This window comes from Biomphalaria glabrata, chromosome 4 (assembly GCF_947242115.1).
Source record: "Biomphalaria glabrata chromosome 4, xgBioGlab47.1, whole genome shotgun sequence".
Taxonomy (NCBI): Eukaryota; Metazoa; Mollusca; class Gastropoda; family Planorbidae; genus Biomphalaria; species Biomphalaria glabrata.
Genome location: NC_074714.1, coordinates 10,252,051 through 10,274,756, shown reverse-complemented (window position 1 = coordinate 10,274,756; position 22,706 = coordinate 10,252,051). Strand labels below are relative to the sequence as shown.

General features: G+C 34.8%; 2 protein-coding genes across 5 annotated transcripts in view; one reads left to right on the top strand and one right to left on the bottom strand.

The window, feature by feature from the left end:
* Window positions 1–22,706, bottom strand: part of LOC106056549 (contactin-like) — a 37,629-nt gene that overhangs the window by 10,935 nt on the left and 3,988 nt on the right. The window contains exons 2-15 of one of the 4 annotated variants that reach the window (XM_056028225.1): window positions 18,815–18,950; window positions 18,612–18,685; window positions 18,272–18,458; window positions 17,387–17,532; window positions 16,988–17,095; window positions 15,013–15,214; window positions 13,939–14,162; window positions 11,416–12,219; window positions 10,607–10,900; window positions 7,924–8,087; window positions 7,526–7,652; window positions 6,411–6,611; window positions 442–585; window positions 106–200 (exon numbers count right to left, since the gene is read on the bottom strand). In XM_056028225.1, coding sequence (XP_055884200.1) covers window positions 106–200; window positions 442–585; window positions 6,411–6,611; window positions 7,526–7,652; window positions 7,924–8,087; window positions 10,607–10,900; window positions 11,416–12,219; window positions 13,939–14,162; window positions 15,013–15,214; window positions 16,988–17,095; window positions 17,387–17,532; window positions 18,272–18,458; window positions 18,612–18,681 — 2,766 coding nt within the window. In that variant the 5' untranslated portion in view covers window positions 18,682–18,685; window positions 18,815–18,950. The remainder of the gene's footprint in view (window positions 1–105; window positions 201–441; window positions 586–6,410; window positions 6,612–7,525; window positions 7,653–7,923; window positions 8,088–10,606; window positions 10,901–11,415; window positions 12,220–13,938; window positions 14,163–15,012; window positions 15,215–16,987; window positions 17,096–17,386; window positions 17,533–18,271; window positions 18,459–18,611; window positions 18,686–18,814; window positions 18,951–22,706) is intronic. The other 3 variants (XM_056028227.1, XM_056028228.1, XM_056028226.1) reach the window with 3 other exon arrangements.
* The window catches only part of LOC106056570 (uncharacterized), a 32,308-nt gene continuing 28,908 nt past the window's right edge, over window positions 19,307–22,706 (top strand). The window contains exon 1 of the mRNA XM_056028232.1: window positions 19,307–19,408. The gene's annotated coding sequence lies outside the window, so the exon portion shown is untranslated. The remainder of the gene's footprint in view (window positions 19,409–22,706) is intronic.

Sequence of the window (22,706 nt, the reverse complement as noted above, 5' to 3'; positions counted from 1 at the left end):
TATATAAAGGTCTGTGGTCATCCCTTATAAACACTTGTTTTGTTCATTGAATTGTACAGTTAATGTTCAATGTAATTGGTTTGAACAAAGTATGGCTATACATACATCCCATAGTACTGTCAGGTCCCCAACACTGCCACCTCCACCTCGTACATTTGTCACAAGCTGGCTTGGCTGAGAACCAGGAATGTAGATCTCAGCTGCAAAACACAAAAGTTGTAAGCTATAGTGTTGGAAGACAAATAATTTCAGCACTTCAGCACCTTTCTTTTTTTTTTTTTTTTTTACCTTTTTTTTAAAGTTGAGTCTAAATTAAAGAAACCAAATGCTTATCAACAAAACATGTATGACAATGCAATAATAATTTGATTCAGCATTGCTTGAATAATATTTCTTTCTAAAAAGTAAATTATTGAAAAAACAACAACAACCTATACTAACCTGTAGGTAAACTTGGCGCGCCAATACCATGAATGTTGACAGCTTTAACTCTAAACTGAATACTTGCCCCTGCTTTAAGATTTGTTAGTCGAGCAAAGCGTTTGTCAGGATACATATCATTTATAGTGATAGCCTGGGGAATTTCTGAAATACACAAATAAGGACAACTATTTGAGCAACAATGATACAGATTTGTACATACCTCCCTTCATCACTTTTATAATATAGCTATAACAGCTATTTCTGATTTTCAGTACAAACTATTGATTATTAATAAGAAGCAAAGTCTAAAAGTATTGCATTGATTCAAATGCTATTGAATTCACCATGTGATTTGTGTCATGCCCATCTTGCATGATGTTTTCTTTTGTGCACAAAAATTTACTTTAGTTTCTAAGTATGCGCTTTTGTTGATGTCATTCACTTCCTTGCTTCTGTTGTGGCTGTACTGATGGCGGATCTTTTTTATTGGAGTTGTTTTCTTTGGTGTTTTCCTTCCCCGGTATTGGGTAAGTTAGTTTCTTTTACTTTATTCTTCGCGGTGTAGCTCTAAATTGGTTGGTCCTATGATCTTGTGAATGGCGATCTCAAGGAATGCTTATTTTTCTTGTTTAGGGATGCAGGTTTGGGACTCTGTTACAGTCAAGCCTGAGTGTATGGTTTGGTTCTTGCCTCCATGTTTTTAGGTTGTGGGCTGCGCAGGCCCTGATCACATTCTGACACTGAGGTTAAGGTGTGTTCTGTAGTCACAGATTAATAATAAATTACTGTAGACGTTACTATTTAATAATGATAATAACGAGACTGTCTTTATCAAGGTAGACATATATAACTAACTTTTATTTCCGTCCGATTCTTTGCTTTCGCATAAAACATAAACAACAAACAATGACGTAATATCTCTAATATTAGCACATCCTTCCTTTTGAAGCTATAATCACATCCTTCCTTTTAAAGTTCTTAATACTTATATTTACAAGGAATTTTGACAACTCGACCACTTCTGGTTGTCTTGACCGGCACAGCAAGTTCTCTAGATGTTGGTTTATAATTGTCTATTTCTTTTGTTCTAACAGTTTGCTGTTCATTGTCTTCGTCGGTGTCATAGTACCCAGAGATGTCTTCTTCGTAGCTCTTGTTTAAAAACCGTTGATTTCGTCTGTATGTTTTCCCATCATTTGTCTTTATGATGTAAGATCTGGGTGATGGATGTTTCTTAATGATGACTGCTTTCTGCCACGTTTGTCCTAGACGAACTCTCACCTTCTCCCCGACAGAGTAGTCTTTAGGTAACCTTGCTTTTGCATCGTACCTCACTTTGCTTTTCCTCTGTCGTTCGTTGAGTAATGTCTCTGCATTTTCAGCTACCGATGGTTTCAATAGTTTGGGATCAGTTGGAATGATGTCCCTGATTCTTCTACTCATCAGCAGTTGTGATGGCGAATAAAGCAGTCCGCTTATTGGAGTATTTCTATACTCGAGCATAGCGAGATATGGATCTTTCCCACTTTTGTATGCTTTGTTGAATATCTGCTTTACGATACCAACATACACCTCACTTTGTCCATTTGATTGAGGGTATCTGGGACTTGATGTTGTTATCTTGAAATCCCATTCAGAAGCAAACTCTCTATATTGATAGCTATTGAATGGCATATTGTCGCTCACTATTTCTTCTGGTATGCCATGTCTAGCAAAAATACCTTTCATTGCCCTGATAACACATTCTGCTGTTTTGTTCTCTAGTCGTTTTATTTCAGGATATTTGGAGAAATAGTCCACAACTAGCAAATAGTAATTGTTTCGCCATTCAAACAAATCTGTCACAACCTTTTTCCATGGTCTTTCCGGTACAGCATGAGGTAGCAATTTTTCCTTCACATTATTTCTTTTGAACGTTGCACATGTTGCGCACTTCATTATTGTCGAAAAAATATCTTTGGACAATCCTGGCCAAAACACACTCTGTTTTGCCTTCGATCTGGTTTTCTCAAGACCAAAATGACCTATGTGCAACTTGTCGAGAATTTCATTTCTCATACTTGAAGGAATTATAATTCTGTTTTCATAAAACAATATTCCATTCTCTTCATGAATACTGTCTTTAAATGACCAATACACTTTCACTGTTTCATGAACTTGAGTTTTTATCTTTGGCCAACCTTCTCTGACATAATTCATTACAAGTTTTAATTTAGCATCAGATTCAGTTTTCCTTCTAATTTCAATAATCTTCTGATCACTTCCCGGAAACTGTGCTGTTGCGCTATGAATTCTCATAACCATGTCATCATTTGAATTTGATTGTTCTTGACCATTGATGTACGCACGCGATAACGTATCAGCTATTTGCATTTTTGAACCTGGAGTGTAAGTTACTGTTAATTGATATCTCAACAGTCTTAACATCATCAACTGAAGTCTTGGTGAAATCTTGTGTAAAGGCTTAGTCACAATAGTTTGGAAAGGTTTGTGATCTGATTGTACAGTCACAGTTCTTCCAAAAATATAATGGTGAAAATGTTCAGCTGCAAACACTATAGCTAACATTTCCTTTTCTATTTGTGCATATCTACACTCTGTTTCTGTCAATGATCTTGACGTATACGCAACTGGTTTGTCTTCTTGCATTAAACATGCTCCCAACCCTTTAGAAGAAGCGTCACACTGAATAGTAACTGGCTTTTCAGGGTTAAACAATTGCAGAACTGGAGCTTCACTAAGTGTTTTCTTTATTAGTTGGAAAGCATTTTCTTGCTCTGCATTCCACTGCCACAATACATCTTTCTTTAGCAATTCACGCAATGGACTGGTAATTGTTGACATGTTTGGAATGAAACTTGACAGAAAGTTCAACATCCCTAGCAGTCTTTGAATTCCTGTTCGATCTGTTGGTGCTGGCATCTCCATTATTGCTTTGATTTTAGCTGGATCTGGACGAATACCATCTGCTCCAATTTGTCTTCCGAGATAATTAACACCAGAAAGTTGTTGAACTTTACATTGTTCTTTCTAGCTCTCTCCAGAACATTTTCAAAAATTTGATCATGTTCTTTTTCATCTTTTGCTGCAATCAGCATGTCATCTGACATGATATGTACACCTGGGATGTCTCCGAATACTTGATAAGCACGTTTCTGTAATACTTCACTAGCTGAGGATATACCAAAAGGCATTCTCAAGAATCTGTATCTTCCAAACGGAGTATTGAATGTACATAAATAAGAGCTTGGTTCATCCAACTCAACTTGCCAATATGCATCCTTTTGATCAAGTATACTAAACACTTTTGCTGCTCCCAGTGAACTATTGATTTGATCAAATGTTGGTATAGTGAATTGTTCTCTCATTATATATTTGTTCAGTTCTCGGGGATCTAAACACAACCTCAAAGAATTATCTTTCTTCTTTGCTATAACCAAGTTATGAACCCATTCTGTTGGTTCATCAACTTCTGTGATCACTCCATCTTGTTGCATTTGTGTGAGTTTTCTTTTTAATTCTTCATAGATGATGGTGCAACTCTGCGCGCACATTGAATAACTGGTTTTGCATCTGACGTCAGTTTAATGTGAAACTTCATTTTGTATGTACAGAGTCCTTCGAATACTTGCTTATATTTTTTCATCAACACTTGTGGAACTTCATTTTGTTGCTTGACATCGTGTACTTCGACATTTCTCTTTGCCTCAATTAGTTTTAAAGCAATAGATGTCTTCAGACCTAGTATAGGATTTATACTTTTCTTGATCACGTACAGATCATCTTTAACTTCTACATCGCCGACTTTAAATGTGACCGATGCAACTCCCTTCAGTTCTAATGCTTCATCCCCCAATGCTCGTAGGGTAGTATTTGAATTCTTTAACTGAGTATCAGTTTCTAAATTGTTCCACGTTGACTCTGATATCACATTAGCTTGTGCTCCTGTGTCAATCTTCATTTTCACTATTTTTCCCATAATATTGACATCAACCATCCAAACTTTGACATTGTTGTCAGTACCAATTGCCTCAAACCACAACTCATTTACTTGGCTTGACTGACTTTCATCTTCCAGTAAATCAACAGCATTGAAGTGTTTCGAACGACATTTTACAGCGAAATGATTTCTTTTTTTACATTTTCGGCATGTCTGTCCGAATGCTGGGCAATTGTATTTTCTGTGAGATCCACCACAAGATCTGCAATCTCTAATGAAACTTGTTACATGATTCTTTGCCATTTTTCCCTGTGAGGTTTTGTCTGGCTTTCTATCTTCTGTCTTCTTTAATTTATTAGCAGCATCCACATGTAGTCCTTTCATATCTATCATTTGGTTCTGGGTATGCTCGTCAGCACGAATTATGCTTGCTGCTTTCTCTAAAGTTAAGTCTACATCTCTCAGAAGTCTCTCTCTCACTCGATCCGACTGTATGCCACATACCAATCGATCTCTGATGAGTTCATCTCGAAGGTTGTCAAACTTGCATTCTTTTGCCAAATTCTTTAACTCAGTATAATACTGTTCAAACGTTTCTTCGTCTTTCTGCTTTCTTGAAAAGAATTTAAATCTGTCATACACAGTGTTGGACTTAGGCAAAAAATGATTCTCAAACCTTTCAATTACTTTGTCTACAGTCTCATCTTCACATACTTGAAAAGTATTGTAGATGTCTCGAGCGGGTTCACCGATCAGGTGTAACAATAAAGCTTTCTTCACTGGCTCTGGCTTCGTATTTTTTAAAGTGGCGACCATAAACAGTTCAAAACTTTGTCTCCATTTTTTCCATCTTTCAGATAGATTACCGTCTAGTGACAACGGTTTAGGAGGATCGAATAAAATTCCATTATTCGTACAGATTCTAGATTCTATGTCTAGATCTAGATCTAACAACATGAACTAACGACACCACAAATAAAATGTACTTTTAGCAATTTAGAAACCACTAGATCTAAATCTACCTGTTACCAGCACTTTAAAGCAATGTGACACTAGATTTGACACCTAATCTAACACCAGATCTGAAAACAAATCTGACACCATGTTCTGTAGTCACAGATTAATAATAAATTACTGTAGACGTTACTATTTAATAATGATAATAACGAGACTGTCTTTATCAAGGTAGACATATATAACTAACTTTTATTTCCGTCCGATTCTTTGCTTTCGCATAAAACATAAACAACAAACAATGACGTAATATCTCTAATATTAGCACAAGGTGTGCTATGTTATTTTGAATAATTTGAATAAGTGCTTGTTGTATTTGACCATGCATATTACTAGTTACCAAACCCGCATTCATCTGTTATTATGTTACATTAATTATTCATTAAATTGTTGCATTTACATTCTTGTTATTTAACTGATATACGTTAACCCAGCGTTATTATTGAGATTGTTCATGTTGAACGATTTGTTGTTCAGTTCAACGACATGTATTCGATGTTCAGTAAGCCATAGTTTACATATTATTACTCTTTGCTTTGGTGTATACTGTTCAGTGGTGGGGAACCAGGGAGTTCAAGGAACTTATGTCTACCCCTACATTAACGAGCTAGAAACCCACCATGACAATTTGTTTTATCTGAGTTTGAAACAACTCTAGTTGAAAAAAAATCTATATTTTGATGTGGTACTATAAATGTATAATGTACATTTCTTTAAAACTCAAAACACAAGCATTTGTTTAATTTTATAACATAGATATTGATGCATTTACTTTAAAAGATGTGAACTAATCCGTAAATATGTCTTAAATAGTAGGGATTTATAGACATCATTTGATGGACTAACACAAAATGAAAAAAATGTAAAGTTCTCCACTTCAGACCTTGTGGTTCATGGGGCAGATGATCATTATCATCAAACTCTCATTTCAGTGAGGGCTATAAGGATCATTTGAACTCATGACATCTTGGTTAGGAAAACCATGCCTTCAACATAAAATTTAGTTAAATGTCTACTTTTAGCAGACACTTACTGTTGCCATCAGGATGGGTTCTCCATCTCATGTCAAAATTTGTTCTGAATTCCACATAGTAATCAGTTATAATGCTACCACGGGAATCGCCATCAGTCCAAATAATGTAACGTGAAGTATTTGGGTTGATCAGTGCAGAGTCATCGCTCTTGATGACAGTTCTCAATGGTGTATAGACACCTGCTGGCTCACCAGGAGGACCTAAACAATAGGGATAAAAAATTATACATTAGAAGATGAAGTCGTCAAGCAATCTGGTGCTCCAAAGCACTATTTTTACCGGACAAGATCCAAATCTTTAACACTAAGTTCATCCTTGTTGTTGGTCAGTCATTGGCTTGTAGCTCCAAACAACCAGTACAACTGAACTGACATAAGCATATTATATTTTTAATAAATAAACTTTAAATAACTTCTCTTGCCAACATAAACTCAATATAATTTCTATTACAATATACACAAATGTAATCTGAGAAGAGATATAGATCTAGTAAAAATAATTAAATAAAATGAAATGATATTTCAAGAAAAAAAACACTTCTTTACTCTAGATCGTCTGCCGTTCTTAAAAAAATTATAACATTCATTCTCCAAGAACAAAAATTAGTGCTCCCTTTCTTCATCATCACTTTAGAAACACACACTCCATAACAATCTTTCTCTATGGTTCTGAGAGAAACACAAAGACTAATAAGAAATACCTTTGCCTCAGGGCTGCCTACACCTGATACTGGGAATTAGGTGGCCGAAATGATGTCAAATTGTGGGAGAGAACCATTTTGAAACCTAAAGCCCAAGACATCAAAAAGCAAAAATAGAGCTGGATAGGATACACCTTGCAAAAACCATCTACAACTTTTGCAAGGCACGCCCTTGATTGGAATCCAAAGGGGAAAAAGGAAAGCCTAAACAAACCTTGAGGAGGTCAGTCATCTGCAAAGGTGAAGATACCAGAATGATGGGAGCTGCTCAGAACCAAGTTTGGTGGAGAGACGTAGTGGTGGCACTATGTTCTCCAGGTGTAAGTAAGAGTATAGGAGGAAAAAAAAAAGAGAAAGAGAGGAGTTTACAAAGTAAAATTTAAGATGAAAGCTAAAAAAGATTTTTCTATTTACCGTAAACAGTAACAAATGCAGAGGCAGACATCTGATTCATTCCAGTTGTGGGCAAGCATGTGTACATGCCTTCATTATCAAAATGGGCAGGTAATATATACAGTGATCCTTTCTGAATACCTTCACCCTGTTGCACAAAGTTTTTTTTTTCAGTAGTCTTCATGGATTAATTTTAAAGCAATCACATAATACCATGTAAACTTTTTTTTTCACTAGTTTATGTTCTTAGAATGGTAGCTTTTTTTCTGAAGAACAGTTTTGCTTTTATTCCATTTTTTTATTTTTGTCATTACCTTTTTTAAAGTTATCACTAATTTTCATACTAGGTCAATTCTATTTCCATTACTATTACCAATAACTAGACTACTGGTTCTTTAGTATAATTAATGTCTTCCTACCAGCCTATATTCTGGTTCTATAATATAATCAATGACATGATCATTGAATTTCCAGATGTAAACCATGTCAATGTCTGAGGCATGAGAAGCCTGGCACTGTAACTCAACAGTCCCATTGACCATAACTTTTTGATCACTTGGAGTCCGAGACAAGACAGTATTGGCTAGAATAGAAACAATGTGACCAAGTTTAGTTATTCAAGTATTTGAAGAATTGCATTGAAAATACAAAAATAGACAATTCTATAGACATTCTGTTATGTCTAGGTGTTAAATTCTAAGTGTAAATTATTAAATTAAACCATTATAACTTATATATATAATAACAAGGTTTCAGCAAGCTCCTGATTTTCAAGGGCCTCCTGGAAATCTGTAATTGCAAAATATATCAGAGTCCTAGAAATCTACTGAAATTATTAAAATCTCAAAAAAAAAACACCATAAAAATCATCTCCTGAAATAAAGACAAAATTGATGAAGTAAAGAAGTAACCACTGTTTATTAAATTTATCTTTATGTCAGGCAACATAGCCCACAATAACCAATCCAAGTAATTCATTTTCTATATAAACATCTGTGCTTCAATCAGATTTGAATAATAGCCTGCATGCTGGTATGATCTGAACCTTGAGCCTATTGTTTCTACATGAATGAGTCATCCAAATGGAACTATAGAGTGGATCACTGTCGTGCGCGTGTGAAGTTTTCTTTGTATTTAATATTGGTGTTTTAGCGTATAGTATAGCAAGTAGTTTCTTTTAAGTGCGTTTTGTTGTCTAGAATATTGTGTATGTGTGTGTTTACGTCATCCTTAGTTCCCACAAGAGAGAGACAGAGAGCTTCTGTTGTTGGCTGGTTAGCTAGTTTTCTTGTACCTGTTGTAACGGTATGTAAGTAAATAGTTTTATTAAGGAGGATGATCTTTCGGTACGGGTGTCGCCATTGAAAAGTTCTTTGTTGTAGCGGCATCGCTAGACCTAGGTTTTCTTTTCGTTTCAAGGTGTTAGGCTTGGGATATGGGAAAGTGTGTCGCCTTTCCGCCCTTGGAGTTGTATAGTAACCATCGTTGTTGAGGTGTAGGGAGTTGATGTTCTGTAGGGCGCAGAGATGGAGCGTGAGCATGAAAGGTGTGTTTTTGAAAACTTGTTGGTGTGATATTGGACTAATTATTAATCAAATGCTAACATCAATGATATTGATGTATATGTAAATATGTTGTTACTTACAATTAAGTATTATTAAATATTGTTCCTGTTGACAACTGTTGTTATTCACTAAACGCTCAGTTGAATGATTTTTATTCAATGTTTGTAGTTTACATGCTGTTACCTTTAGGTTCTTGTGTTACACTGCTCAGGCTGGGGATACGGGACCTTAATATCATATCCTAACTAATCTGTTATCCCACCCTGACAATCACAAGCTTTACAATGATATCAAACATGACATTTTTCCAAGGAGGGTAATGCGGTAAACAATATAAAAATTATGCTTTTACAATATATTTAAGTCCGAAATTCATGGTACCTGGAACTAGGAACTGCATGGATGCTGATCTCAAAAACAATTTTCCTAAAAATTTAACATATTGCTGAGAAAAAAAATTACTGGCATGTTGGCCACACGGGCAAAAATTCTAGTTTGACCATTATAATTTTTCAAGTCTAAATTTGGCTATAAATTGGATTAAACAAAAAAACATGGCATAGTCAGCCATAGTGTACAGATAACTGAGCAGTTAACTAAATTTAAGTTGCTTAACATTTATTGATAGTTTATCTAAGCTTTGCTTATACTGTTACATAAAGTAGATCTAGAATCTAGATTAAATCATAAGTCTAGATTTAGTTATAGATGGCTATATAATGAATGTACTAATAAATATTTGCTCAATTATAAAATGCCAGCTGGCCTATTTGGTAGCATCGTTTGTTCAAGAAGCTGATGGTGTCAAAATCAAAAGTTTGACACCGGATTAGAGCTAACTTTTTTTAAAGTTAATTTTTTAAAATATTTTATTTTATTTTAAATTGTATAATGGAGGTACTGTCTTTAAAAAAAATTAATTCTTAATGTTTTTCTTGTTTTTGTAAGTTTAGAACAAAATTAGGTACTGTTGTCCCCTTCACAAACATTAATACATTGAAATAAAATGACTTTCTTCTAAAGATTTCAACTTCACTAAATTACTTATAAATACATAAAACCATAAAATTAATAATATTTATTGTTGATCAGTGCATATTATTGATACAACTAATAGACTTTTCTAGGAAAAGAAGGAATTACTAAAACTAGCATAACTTAAAGCACTCCTTGCATCCAAGGAGTTAATGTTTGATTTTAACAAAACTTCATTTTAATGTGATGTTCAAACAAAACATTAAAAAAAGCAACAATAGGACAAGTTATGAAGACACCTTAGTGGTCTCAGCAATGCAAGAACAATACTTTTGAAAATATTTGTGGACAACCATTGCCAACTTTCACACATCTCTATACTGGGCTCTATACCGCTGAGCTTAAAAGATAAAATATAGCAAATAAGAAGTTGTTTTAAAAGTATACTTAGTTACTCCAAGCTAAAACAAATGATAAAGTCTGCAACCATCACACCAAACTGTATAAACTACTATATAAATCATGGCATCACAAATAGTTGCAATAAAAGACTACTACTTACTATACACTTCCAGAGATGTGTGGTCTTCAGTTTTACCAAATTTATTCTCCACTTGGCAGGTGTATTTGCCTTTGTCACTCTGCTGAATGCCTTGTATCAACAAATTTCCATTCATAAGTACACGATAGTGATCACCTGGTGCTCCAGGCACTAAGTTTAAGTTACTTCCATCTTTCAGCCAAGTGTATGTTGGAAAGGGGGCAGCAATAGGGTCACATATTATGGTAACATTACCACCAATAGAACCAGCCTGAATTTTGGACATAGGGTTTTTCTCAAAAGATGGAGCAAGTTCTGAAACAGAGTTGGAGATGGTGACACTCCTAAATAATCTCAGAATTTTTAAATAATTAAGAACATGTGGAGGAGTTGGTCATTGTAAGGAGTCAAAATTGAAATAGAATTTTATTCATTTGCAAATGTTTTTTTTATGAAAAAAAAATACTTCAAAAGAAAAAAACATTTAAACTAAGTTTAAAAGTAAAAATTAAGAAGGAAGAAATTTTCTAACTGAAAAGATGTCAGAGAAACTAAAGTACAGGTAAAAAAAACACCACCAATTTAAGCTTATTGACATGCTACAAGTAGAAGCTAAATTGATCTAAGTGTTTTAATATTTGCATTATAAATGTTTGTGAATTTCAATGGTGTGTGAAGGGAAACAGAGCACTAAATGTCTATTTCTTAAATATCAAAGATATTATGATATACTTAAAAGTGATAAACGGTAAGTTTTTTTTTGGTGTGCTCAATTTCTTGTTCTTTGAACACTGAATACAAAAGGCGGAAAAAAACAAAAAACAACTTACCCAAGACACGAAGCTGAGCTGATGTAAACGTTGTGCCATATCTATTAGTGGCAGCACACTGATACATCCCATTGTCTCTCTTGCCATCAACAGCAGTTATTGTCAGTGTGTTTACATCTACAAGTACACCCTCAGAGCTCTTGAGTATTTCCCCATTTTTGTACCACTGGTAAGTAGGTGTGGGCCTCCCATCAGCCTCACAGTGCCAGGTCAACTGACTGCCTACATCCACATGTTGGTGAGTAAGAGGATAGGTGAAGTAAGGTTTAGCCTGAATGGTTAGCTCAATGGTTCTAGAGTCATCTAGATTTGTCTTCTGGCTGTGAACTTTGCAAGTGTATTTTCCCCCATCAACAAGTTCAACGTCCTGAAGTATAAGGATACGATTGTTAAATTTCAATGTGCTGTTATTGGGAAGAGATTTCCCGCCCTCTCGGGACCAAGAATAAACAAGAGGTCCTGTTCCATAAGCAAAGCATTCTAGTCGCACTGTGTCACCTTTGGTGGGTGTTGGTGGAAAGATGAAAATAAAATCATTCTGAATTTTGGGCTGAAATTGACTACCAGCCCCAGAAACAACGTTTAGCCTGAAAGGAAGACTTGTCCTGCTTTCTACCTGGGATGCTACAATACTATTAGATTTACTTAAACTTGCTAGTTCTACTAAACAATAATATTCTCCAACATCTGATGGAGCTAATTCAGAAAAATACAGCTTTCCATTGGCAGATATAAAAGTATGGATCTGAAACTCTGGTCTGACAAAACTTGTGTAGTCATTCTTGTACCATTGATAATTCTTAGCTGAAACATAATAAAATTAACATTAAATTATTTTAATTAAATAATTTTCTAAGAATATCTAGAACAGTAAATGTGTCTATTATAATTAATAATCAAGTTAATTCCTTGATACAATGACTGAATAAAACAATGTCTGCCTGAACAAATAAAATGAAAAAAAACTCTTATGAAATATTCAATTCAACCATTTTAAAGGATGTGATACAGTCACCACAGAAGTGCAAAGCAAATGGAAAATTGTAACTGCACTTACTTAAGTACTATGAAATACTAATCACTCACTATTTATTTTTGCACAACTGCTAATTGTTTAAGGACAACAATTTATAGCAGACACAATAGAATAGTATATATCTCCATAAATTTTTAGTATGAACTATTGATTTATTATTATTTGGTGTTTATAATGTGCAGTATATTTTCTTACTGGAGTCAAAAGTTGAATAGCAAGTAAAATTATTATCAGAATACAGTTCAGTGTGGGTAAATGTAAATGAAATGCACAATCACACCGAAAATACAATCCAATAAACCAAGCTTTCTAATAATTTCATGACACTTAAAAATCCAGCACAAAATGCAATTAATTCAAATAATAGATAATTATCAACTTTTGAATATATTCAGGCTTATTATTGAACAGTGAACAAATAAATTAATATCTTGTTAAAATACACCATCTCTAGGATCAAAATATGGATGGCTGCCTGGTCGTGCGGTTTGCGCGCTGGATTGTCGTTCAGATTTATCGATGGTCCTGGGTTCAAACCCTGCCCGCATCCATCCCCCGTCATATCCTGCGGGAGGTTTGGACTAGGAAGTAATTATCTTCAACTCTGAAGGATCATCCGAAACATGTAAAACATTTTACAAATAAAATGACTTGACTCTTATCATTTAACTCTTTCAGTGCAAATTATTTTGATACAAAAATGGAGTTGTCTGGAACAAACAAAAATGAGCAAGAGGAGTAGTGTTACTAAAACTGACATCACTTTTCAATTTTATTATAAAATCTAAAACAGTTGACTTATTTTTAAAGGATTATAAATTGGCTATAAAAGTGTAATAAAAAAAAATTTCTTGTAATTAGTATAAGTACCAAAAAAACAAAATATATAAAAAATTCATTAAAAAATCAATATACATAAAGATTTAACCTTAAGATTCTTCTTTTAATCCAAAAATATTGACATCGCAAATCTAAACACTATTTCTCACTTTAAATTTAATAAAAGATGAAAAAATGAACAAAAATTGTATTATTTAAATATTTTGGGTCCCGTGATATAAACTAATAAAAGGAACCACTAACACAAAGAAAAGAGAAATGAAAAGTTTAACATTATAAAGATTGTGGAACAAATATTGTACTCCAGGTTACTTGATTAGAGTAAAGCCCCACTTGTCAGGGCTAGCGAAGTTACTTACTTAGAGTAACACCGCACTGAAAGAGTTAACTCTATATTACCATCTGGTTTTTAAGAATGAATTCCTTTTATGCCTATTTTTTTATTATTAATGTTAATCTTCTAAAGTTTCTATTATTATGGACTTAAATGAAGCAATTACGCTGACTATTAGAAAACTTTACATCAGAACCGAATGCAGTTTTTTTTAAATGACTTTAATGATAATGCAATAACCGTTATCATTGTTAGTCACTTGAAAGGTGCATACATTGTTTTTTATTAAAATAAAAAAACTGAAGCAACTGACCTGGCCTTCCAATAATATAGGGACACTCTAACTGAGCTCCATCATATTCAATACCATTAACAGGAGCTGGATTCACATTGGAAAATTCACCTAATTCACCAAAAGAAAGAGTGGCAGAAGAGCTTATAATAAGACCATATTCATTTTTGGCTTTACACTGATAAGTGGCTTCATCGATGACTGTAGGTTCAGTGATCTCCAAATAACCAGTGGTAAAAGAATATCTAAATAAGAAAACACAGATCAATTGAATAATTAAACAATTTTATCCTCTAAATATAAACCATAAAAATGAATAAGTTAAATACTACAAAATAAATAGCGCTATTAGAGGATGGAATGGGTTGCCTGAGCTAGCCAGGAAAACCAGTGACTTGGCAGAATTTAGGTCATTGGTTAAAATGCATGACGCGTAGGAAGTAATCATCTTCTTTTTTAAGTAATGTCTGTATCATATAAGATAAGAAATAATGATGCCCTTTTTATCCCAAGCAAAACCAGGAATTTCTGCTATAATGTCATTATATTATTTAGTTGGCCATATTTAGAAATTTCTACAGGTCTAGCACCCTTTTCACTTCTGCTTTTGCCCAAAAATGTGCTGTCTTATCTTATAGATAACAGACATTACTTAAAAAAAAAGAAGATAATTATGTCCTATGCATTTAAAACTACACACTATTTTTCCTTGGCACAGTCTGCAAAAGAGCTGACAGCTCAGCAGCAAAAAGCTGGCTAGAAGAAGTCTGATGCATTTCATGTGTCAATCTTGTCATGCTTTACTGAATCTATGTCATTTTTAACATTAGAAGCATCAACAAAACCTCAGACAATTCTGTTGATAGCTGATATTAAACCATAGATAATACAAAGGTAGCACTACATAGTCAATGAGCAGAATAAGATATTTCTGACTGTCACAGCATACATGTATCTGTGCCACGAGTATTCAATGCTGCAATTTTGAACATTAAGCCAACCTTAACAAGCACTGAAAAGACAGATCTAATATTATTTACCTATTTTTCTTATTAATTGATTAATTATATCAATAATTTTTAAAAAATTCCGTACCTATTACCAGGTGTTAAAGGGATCATTTTATTTTCTCTGTCAAGTTTCATCCAGTCATAAGTTGGCTGTGGGTTGCCTTGTGCCATACAGTCCAGAGTTATAGATGAAATCTTTTTTTGTAAAACAACTGTATCTTGTGGTTGAAAAATGAACGATGGTCCTTTAGGTGCAAGTCCAGGATTATCTATGTTCAGTCCATAATCTAACAGTGGAGTCATAGAAATGTAGATTAACAAATATTTCCAGTCAGTCAAGTACACAAATTGAAAAGAGTAATAATATGAAGATTAGTGAAGAACTTGATGGATAGTGTTTAGCTGCCATGCCAAGAACTCCAAGGTTCTAATCCTGCAATAATCGGTTATACCTAGTTGATATATAACACTGGCTGGATATAACCAGCTGCCTGTAGGCCTTAGTTAGGGCATTACTAATCTAGTGGATTGGATTTAGATCTGTCAAACTTGGCTAATGTTTCTTTAAAGTTTTTTTCTTTTGCCACAAATATAAAAGTAGATTGTGAAAATGGGTTCACCCGTTAAATAGATACAATCATATCAAATATAAAATACTGTGGCAACGGGTTTACCCGATTTGTTAAAAGTTTCTTTAATAGAGGTAAATTTAGCTATTAAAACAGGTTTACCTGATTTGTTAAAAAGTTTCGTACTTTAATAGAGATACAATTAGTTTTTTTTTTCTGTTCTAGGGCCCTGTGGTTGTGGTAAGGACATTAAACATACACTACGGTCTCCGCCAGGTAGCATGGTAGCGGAGTGATAAAGAGCTTGGCTTCCAAAACAGAGGTTCCGGGTTAAAATCCTGGTTAAGACTGGGATTTTTAATTTCGGGATCTTTGCATGCCTCTGAGTCCACCCAGCTCTAATGGGCACATGACATATGTTGGGGAAAAGTAAATACAGTTGGTCGTTGTGACAGATGACTACTTTCTGCTTTATATTATAGATGAAGATATTAAAAACAGAACTGAGGGACACAGCACATCAGTAGATAACAGCACTGTTGACAAAAGTACTATAATTAAGCCAATAAATTTTTAAGGGAAAAAAGGAATGAGTAGAGATTCAATTGTAATACTTATGGGGTAGACAAGATGGAGTTTTAGGTTGCAGAATCATGGTCACTTAATCCTCTGCCGTTTAATTCCTAATTAAATAAAATTGTAATGGTCATGTAAAAGTTATGATTTCAATGTAAAAAATAGGGGAGATCTACAGTTCATAGTGAAATATGAAACATTAGGCGTAATATATATAAATGGAGGGGTTAAAAAGTTTCTAGCATAGTGATGGCGGACATAGCATTGAGCTTTGTGCAAAATCCAACAATATATGTAAAAAAGTAGTAAAATTCTTTATATATTTTGTGAAACTTTATGTTTTTCTTTTGTTAATTTGGTTCTGTTTGATCAAGGGAATATCAATATTATCCTGCCCGTAGCGCATCAAAACACCATGGTGCAGCAACACTAGAGTTAAAGGTCAAGGTGTGGTGGAAGTAGTTGAAATTCTTGCAAGAGATAAAATAAGAGTGATTGAAAAAATCATGATCATGCTGCTGTTAACTAATTATAGATTGCCATTTTTCACTTAATTGTTTTTTAACAATTGCTCTGCTTTTACACCAGTCTTGATTTTGTCACCATGAAAATGGGCCTATCAATTTTAACCTGAGTTAACTTTATTTAATGTGTCACAAGTTTGACCATGTATTTTTATATATCTATGGTTGTGAAATAAGCAGCAAAATGGAATCAACCACATGTATCTAAGAGGATTTAGGAACACCTAAAAATCTGTAGTTTAAAAAGTTGGACTTAAAGAAACACCAAAAATATGCATTCAGTAGATTGCTAGAAATTTTTTGATCAATAAATAATAATATAAAACAAAAAAAACAAGTACATATGTATAAAATATAGCTACTGTTAACATAATTTTTTTTTTTTTTTTACCAAAATCTCGTTTTTGCTGAAGAATTCTGTAAACTTCATTAACACTGATTTCACATATAAATGAAAATGCTACACTGCCCTGGGATGTAGCCCAGAGATATTCAGTTCCTAAAAAAAAAAAAAAAAGTTTATTTATCTATCTATCCATATATATATATATATATATATATATATATATATATATATATATATATATATATATATATATGCACAAACAACATGTAAGGAACATCAGATCTGAAGCTCTTAGTAAATTAATATAAGTAAAGAAATTTGAGAAAGAACTATAAGGTAACTGATTTTTAAATATACTATATAATTCATAAGATTATGTAAATTTAATTAATTAAACACATGACAAAGCAAAAACATAAACAATAAGTGTTAATTATATCTCACCAGTATAATTGTAGACAACTCTAAAGCCTTCAGCATTACGAGATGGCCCTATGTTTGGTATCCATTTTTCCAAAGCACCTCCAGTGCCATCTCCTAACCATCTGATTCCAGCATTGGTAGTGATACCACTTGTTAGCCAGCTTTCTCTGAAGGAAGAAACATAAATCTATTGTGACAATAAAAATCCACTTAAAATATCATAAAATAGGAGAAGCTATAAAATAGATATACAAAAAGAAATGAAATAAAATGTCAGAAAGAAGTGAAATATAATGTAAAGAATAAGGGGAAAACAGATGGTTAGAAATATGCAAACAGTTCAAAGAATCATTTTAAATTTCATTACAAAATCTAGGAAACAGACTAGGCAAAGGGTAAGCAGCATTCTGTTGTAGCTGATTTGTGGGAGATAAGGGCTTGGAAGTAATATTCTTCAGATCTGAGGGAGCACAAGAAACATGTAAAACATACAAACTATGGAAGGTCAAATTTTAACCTGAGACCATGATATTGTACGTATACACAGTGCATTTTTTGTTACTGTACACACCGGACAGCGCACCACACTTTTTCAATGTGGGGGAAAAAATTACTTTTCTTATAATTTAATGTATATTATTAATTTATTAGTAGAAAAAAGTTAGGCAATTCATCACTGAGTACCGGCTCCTATTTTTTTTTTTACAAAAAAAAAAAAAAAAAAAAAAAGCACTGTGTGAATATATAAGGTATAAGAATTCTCTATTCCTATGCCAAGAGAAAGCATCTTACACATTTGCAGTTAAACAAAAATCATGAAATGTACTTAATTGTCAGTTTTAACTATGCATTTTATGCATTCTGACAAAGAAATAATTTTATCTTTAGTGATAGAAATCAGCCAACCTTCTCATATCATTTGTCTGAAGCCATCCAGCAACAAAATTATGTTCTTCCAGAGAGTTAACACTCAAGAGAGTAGCTCCATTATCAGCACAGTACGCACTAGCTGCTGGTTGGTCAAGACGAGGAAATGCAGTATACTTGTAACACTTATTGCTAAAAAATAGCCACCCATTTTCTGAAGGACAACCTAAAATCAATATAAAATGTCTTAATTAAAAATAAAATTCCATTATAAATATATAAATATACATATATTATCACATGACTAATAATTTTCAACTTAGTGCGAGTAAATCTAACATTATTTTAAAAAAGTAACAAAACCAAAATGAGGCCTTACTTGCAGATTGGCTAAACACCTGATGAAACAAACAACTAATGCTGATGACTAAAACAAATGACTTTAGCATGATTCTGCAAAGCGAAAAAAAAAAAAAAAAAAAGATACTTTAAAGCATAAACCTATGCAATGGTCAATATAGCTAATATACGTGAAAGGATGACAACACTAACATATTAAAGTTAAATAGTATTTAGTTGTACCTTACTATTATTAAAGTCTTCAAGATGATTTAGCAGGACTTGTAAAATACTACTTCAGAATTTATAGATTCTTCAACTATCTCTTTCACAAAAGAGGTTCATTCTTTCTAAGTTTCTTTGACCTTTAGAAAAACCACTTTAAATAAAAAGAACATTTTAATAGAATTATAGAATTATTTGGAAAGTTAAAATTATTTTTTAAATACAGTCATAAAAGCATTTTGACATCTGGACTTGATGCTTTGTCTTTAAAATAAGGTTCTCGTTGTCAATTTTAAAAAGCCATTTTCTTTGTATCAATGCTGCCATCAGTTATGCTTTGAAACTCATTTTCACCAATATATATATATATATGATATGTATATATATATATATATGATATATGTTTTTAAATCCTTAAAAGTTGATGTTGAATAGTTTCCCTTTGCTAAACAATTCAATTTACTTTTACTTTTTTTTTTGTTTACAACCAAATATGATGTGAATGTGTAGTTAGTGCTTAATTTTTTTTTTGGCCGTGCTCTCTCCAAAGTAGCATAATAAGCTCAAGTTTTCCATTTTAAGTGTTTGTAAAGGATTTCTTTATAAAAAAAGGTAAGTGTAAATAGGAATAAACATCATTTAAAAAATCATTTATTTTATTCAACATGGATGGAGCATAAAATATAGATCTGGGTAACAATGGATGAATTTTCAATTTTAGTTTTGTAATAATTTTTGGTTCTATAACAATTATTTGTTATATACTGTAATACATAAAAATGAACTCATTTTCCATTTATATATATATATATAATAAGGCTTGTCATCGAGTTCAAAGGGGGGACAGTGCCCGCCGACCTCCTCGTGGTGTCCTCTGGTAACTGGAGTAAGTCCACCCTTTGCTCTCAGGGTGGTCTGAAAAAGGCTAACGTTGCGGGAGCCCCAACTTTCCTAGCAGGCTCTCATGCTCTCCTGGTGCAGAGTTCTGCTGGTGAGGTCTGGGTAATGCTAAGATCTGATCGACATAACCCCTGCACGCTCATATTGTGTAGGGATTTGTGTCTGTCGGGGTTCTAGCTAATGCTGAACTGATCAGCCGCCGCCCTGGAGACTAGTGGAGGGTCAAGCCATCAAAATTTGTGGGCCCTAAACTGGTGGCTTTAAAAAAAGGTCTCCTGCCTCACTCCACTTTCGTGGATTAAACCCTGCCCATACGAGCGAGTGGTTGAGTTAACTGATCTTTCGATCGATTCATAGTTCAATGTTCATGTCTGGACTGTTCTTCACTGCTCGCTCTAAGGGGCAAACCAAATCTCCTCCCCCTGGAGGAACCCATACAACAATGTCGAGTAAATTTACAAAGAAAAGCGGGTCTGAGCAGACCCTAACAGGCTCCGCTGGCCAGGTAAAGGGCATTAGGCCTGGCATCGAAAAATGTGCTACTAATCGCCTCGCAACGTTGGTACATAGGGAGAACGGGCCACGTTGTGAAAAAAGAGCTACCGTTCTTCCCAACACACAAACCCTGATAACATCCTTTTCCCCCCAAACAAACACTACAATTAAAAAACCAAAAGTCTCAGAAAAAATTAACCCAACACCAACACCTCATACTGGGAAAGTAAGTATCCCCCACACTAATTTAGCTGGAAAGATAAAGCAACATGATCCCCAAATTTCCAAATCTGATGCTAAAACTTCCGAGGACTTATTCCAAAGACACTTGAAATAACTAACCTGCTCCACAAAGAGTGTGTGGATGTTGCCTTACTACAAGAATGTCTGATAGGTGAAAAAAGAAGTGTCTCAATACCCGGGTACTCTGTTTTCCGCTGCTCCTGTGGGGATTGCCGAGGCCTGGTTACATTGGTGGCTAATGCTCTGGTCGCCAAGAAAGTGTCCACAGACTTGAGTCAGGGGAGGACAGACACTTTGGTATTAGAAATTTGGAAAAATAATAGACGCTTCAAGTGCATCAATGTTTATAATCCACCAAAACAAGAACTGGCTTTAGATGTCAGAGAAACAATAACTGTAGACACTATCATAGCTGGAGATCTAAATGCCCATTCACCTTCCTGGGGCTATGATGACACTGATCAGTCTGGTAAAAAAGTTCATGACCTGTGCAATTCTACTAACCTTTTTCTTTTGCAAAATAAACACTCTCCTCCTACTCTTCTGCATGCTAGCAATGGTTCACTATCACGACCAGATCTTTCTTTAGTCTCTGCTAACTTGGAATCTGTCATAACTTATCAAGTACTAGGCGATATTGGTAGTGACCACCTTCCAATATTACTGACTGCCACTCTTTCTAAAATGAACACCAAGACCACTAAAGAACCACGAAAGTGGTGCTATAGTAAGGCTAATTGGAAAGGATACGAGACAGCTGTCGACAATGCCCTTGAAAAAATCAATGTAGAGTCTAGCTCTGTCGACCTTGTGTACCGTCAAATAACAACAGCTATCCTGGGCATGGCTAAAAAGTTTATTCCTCGAACTTACCCTTGTAAAAAATTCAAAAACTTTTGGACGGCTGAAATCAACAAACTTGTTATGGCTCGGAGAAGGGCATACAAAAAGGTCCAAAAGAACCCAAACAATCCAACACTCAGGCAGAAATACAACAGACTCAGCCTACTAGTCAAAACGTCTGTTAACAGGGAAAAACGAGAACGTTGGACCAACACCTGTGCAAGGTTAAACCTAAGGGATAGCTCTAAGGCTTGGAGTCTTCTGAGAAATCTCAAAAATGCTGGGCGTACGAAAACAGCAACCCCATTATCTTCACCGAGTGGGGTAACCATTTCATCGAAAAAGAAAATTGCCACCTTGTTGAACAAATATTTTGAAAAGATCAACGAGGCTGCCAAGAAGTCCCCAATGTCCAAAGCCATTGATAAAGCTCGCAAAGCTGATGAAAAAAAAAGACTGAATGGAACCACAGACCGAAAGTGCTGAGGGAACGATGAACTCCCCATTCTCGATAGGCGAGCTTAATGCTGCCATAAGGAAATGCCAGCTTAAAAAGGCTCCCGGGCCGGATGGTATTACCCCCGAAATGCTTAAACATGTCGGGGGGAAAGGAAGGGCCGTGCTCTTGGCATTTGTAAATAGAACCTGGGCAGATGGCAGGATCTGGAAACGTGCCACCATTATTCCTGTACCAAAAAAGGGAAAAGATGCTTCCACTGCTGAGGGCTACAGGCCCATCTCACTCACATCTTGTGTGGGAAAGATGGCTGAAAAAATGGTAAATGAGCGTCTGGTTTGGTACCTTGAGAGTGCCCGTCTTATAGCTCCAGAACAGGCTGGTTTCAGGGCTGGAATGTCCGCTATAGACCAAGTCAACATCTTTGTGCAGAGCGTAGCAGATGGATTCCAAAGGACCGAAAGCACATACGCAGTCTTCATTGACTTAAAACAGGCATATGATAAAGTATGGCGGCCTGGTTTGCTTCATAAGATAAGAGCCGTGGGGGTGCGGGGACGGATATATTACTGGATTAGAGACTTCCTACAAGAGCGTACAATAAGAACAAGGATGTACGGAGAAGTCTCAGGGGAAATGACCCTCGAGCACGGCCTCCCCCAGGGCTCCGTCCTGTCATGCGCCCTTTTCACGGCCTTCATAAATGACCTACCGGCTTAGCTAAAATGCCAAAAGCTGCTATATGCTGATGATATTGTCCTTTGGAAATCCGGAAGGAGCGCATCCTCTATACAAAAAGTGCTACAGGAGGACCTCCATAAGCTCTGCTCATACACACAAAAATGGAGGCTAGAAATAAACACCTCCAAGACGGTCTATTCTCTGTTCACGCTCGTGACTGGCATTCTCGGGCAACCTTTCCAGCTCTCCCTCAACGGAGTGGCTCTCAGCATGGAAAAGCTACCCAAGTAC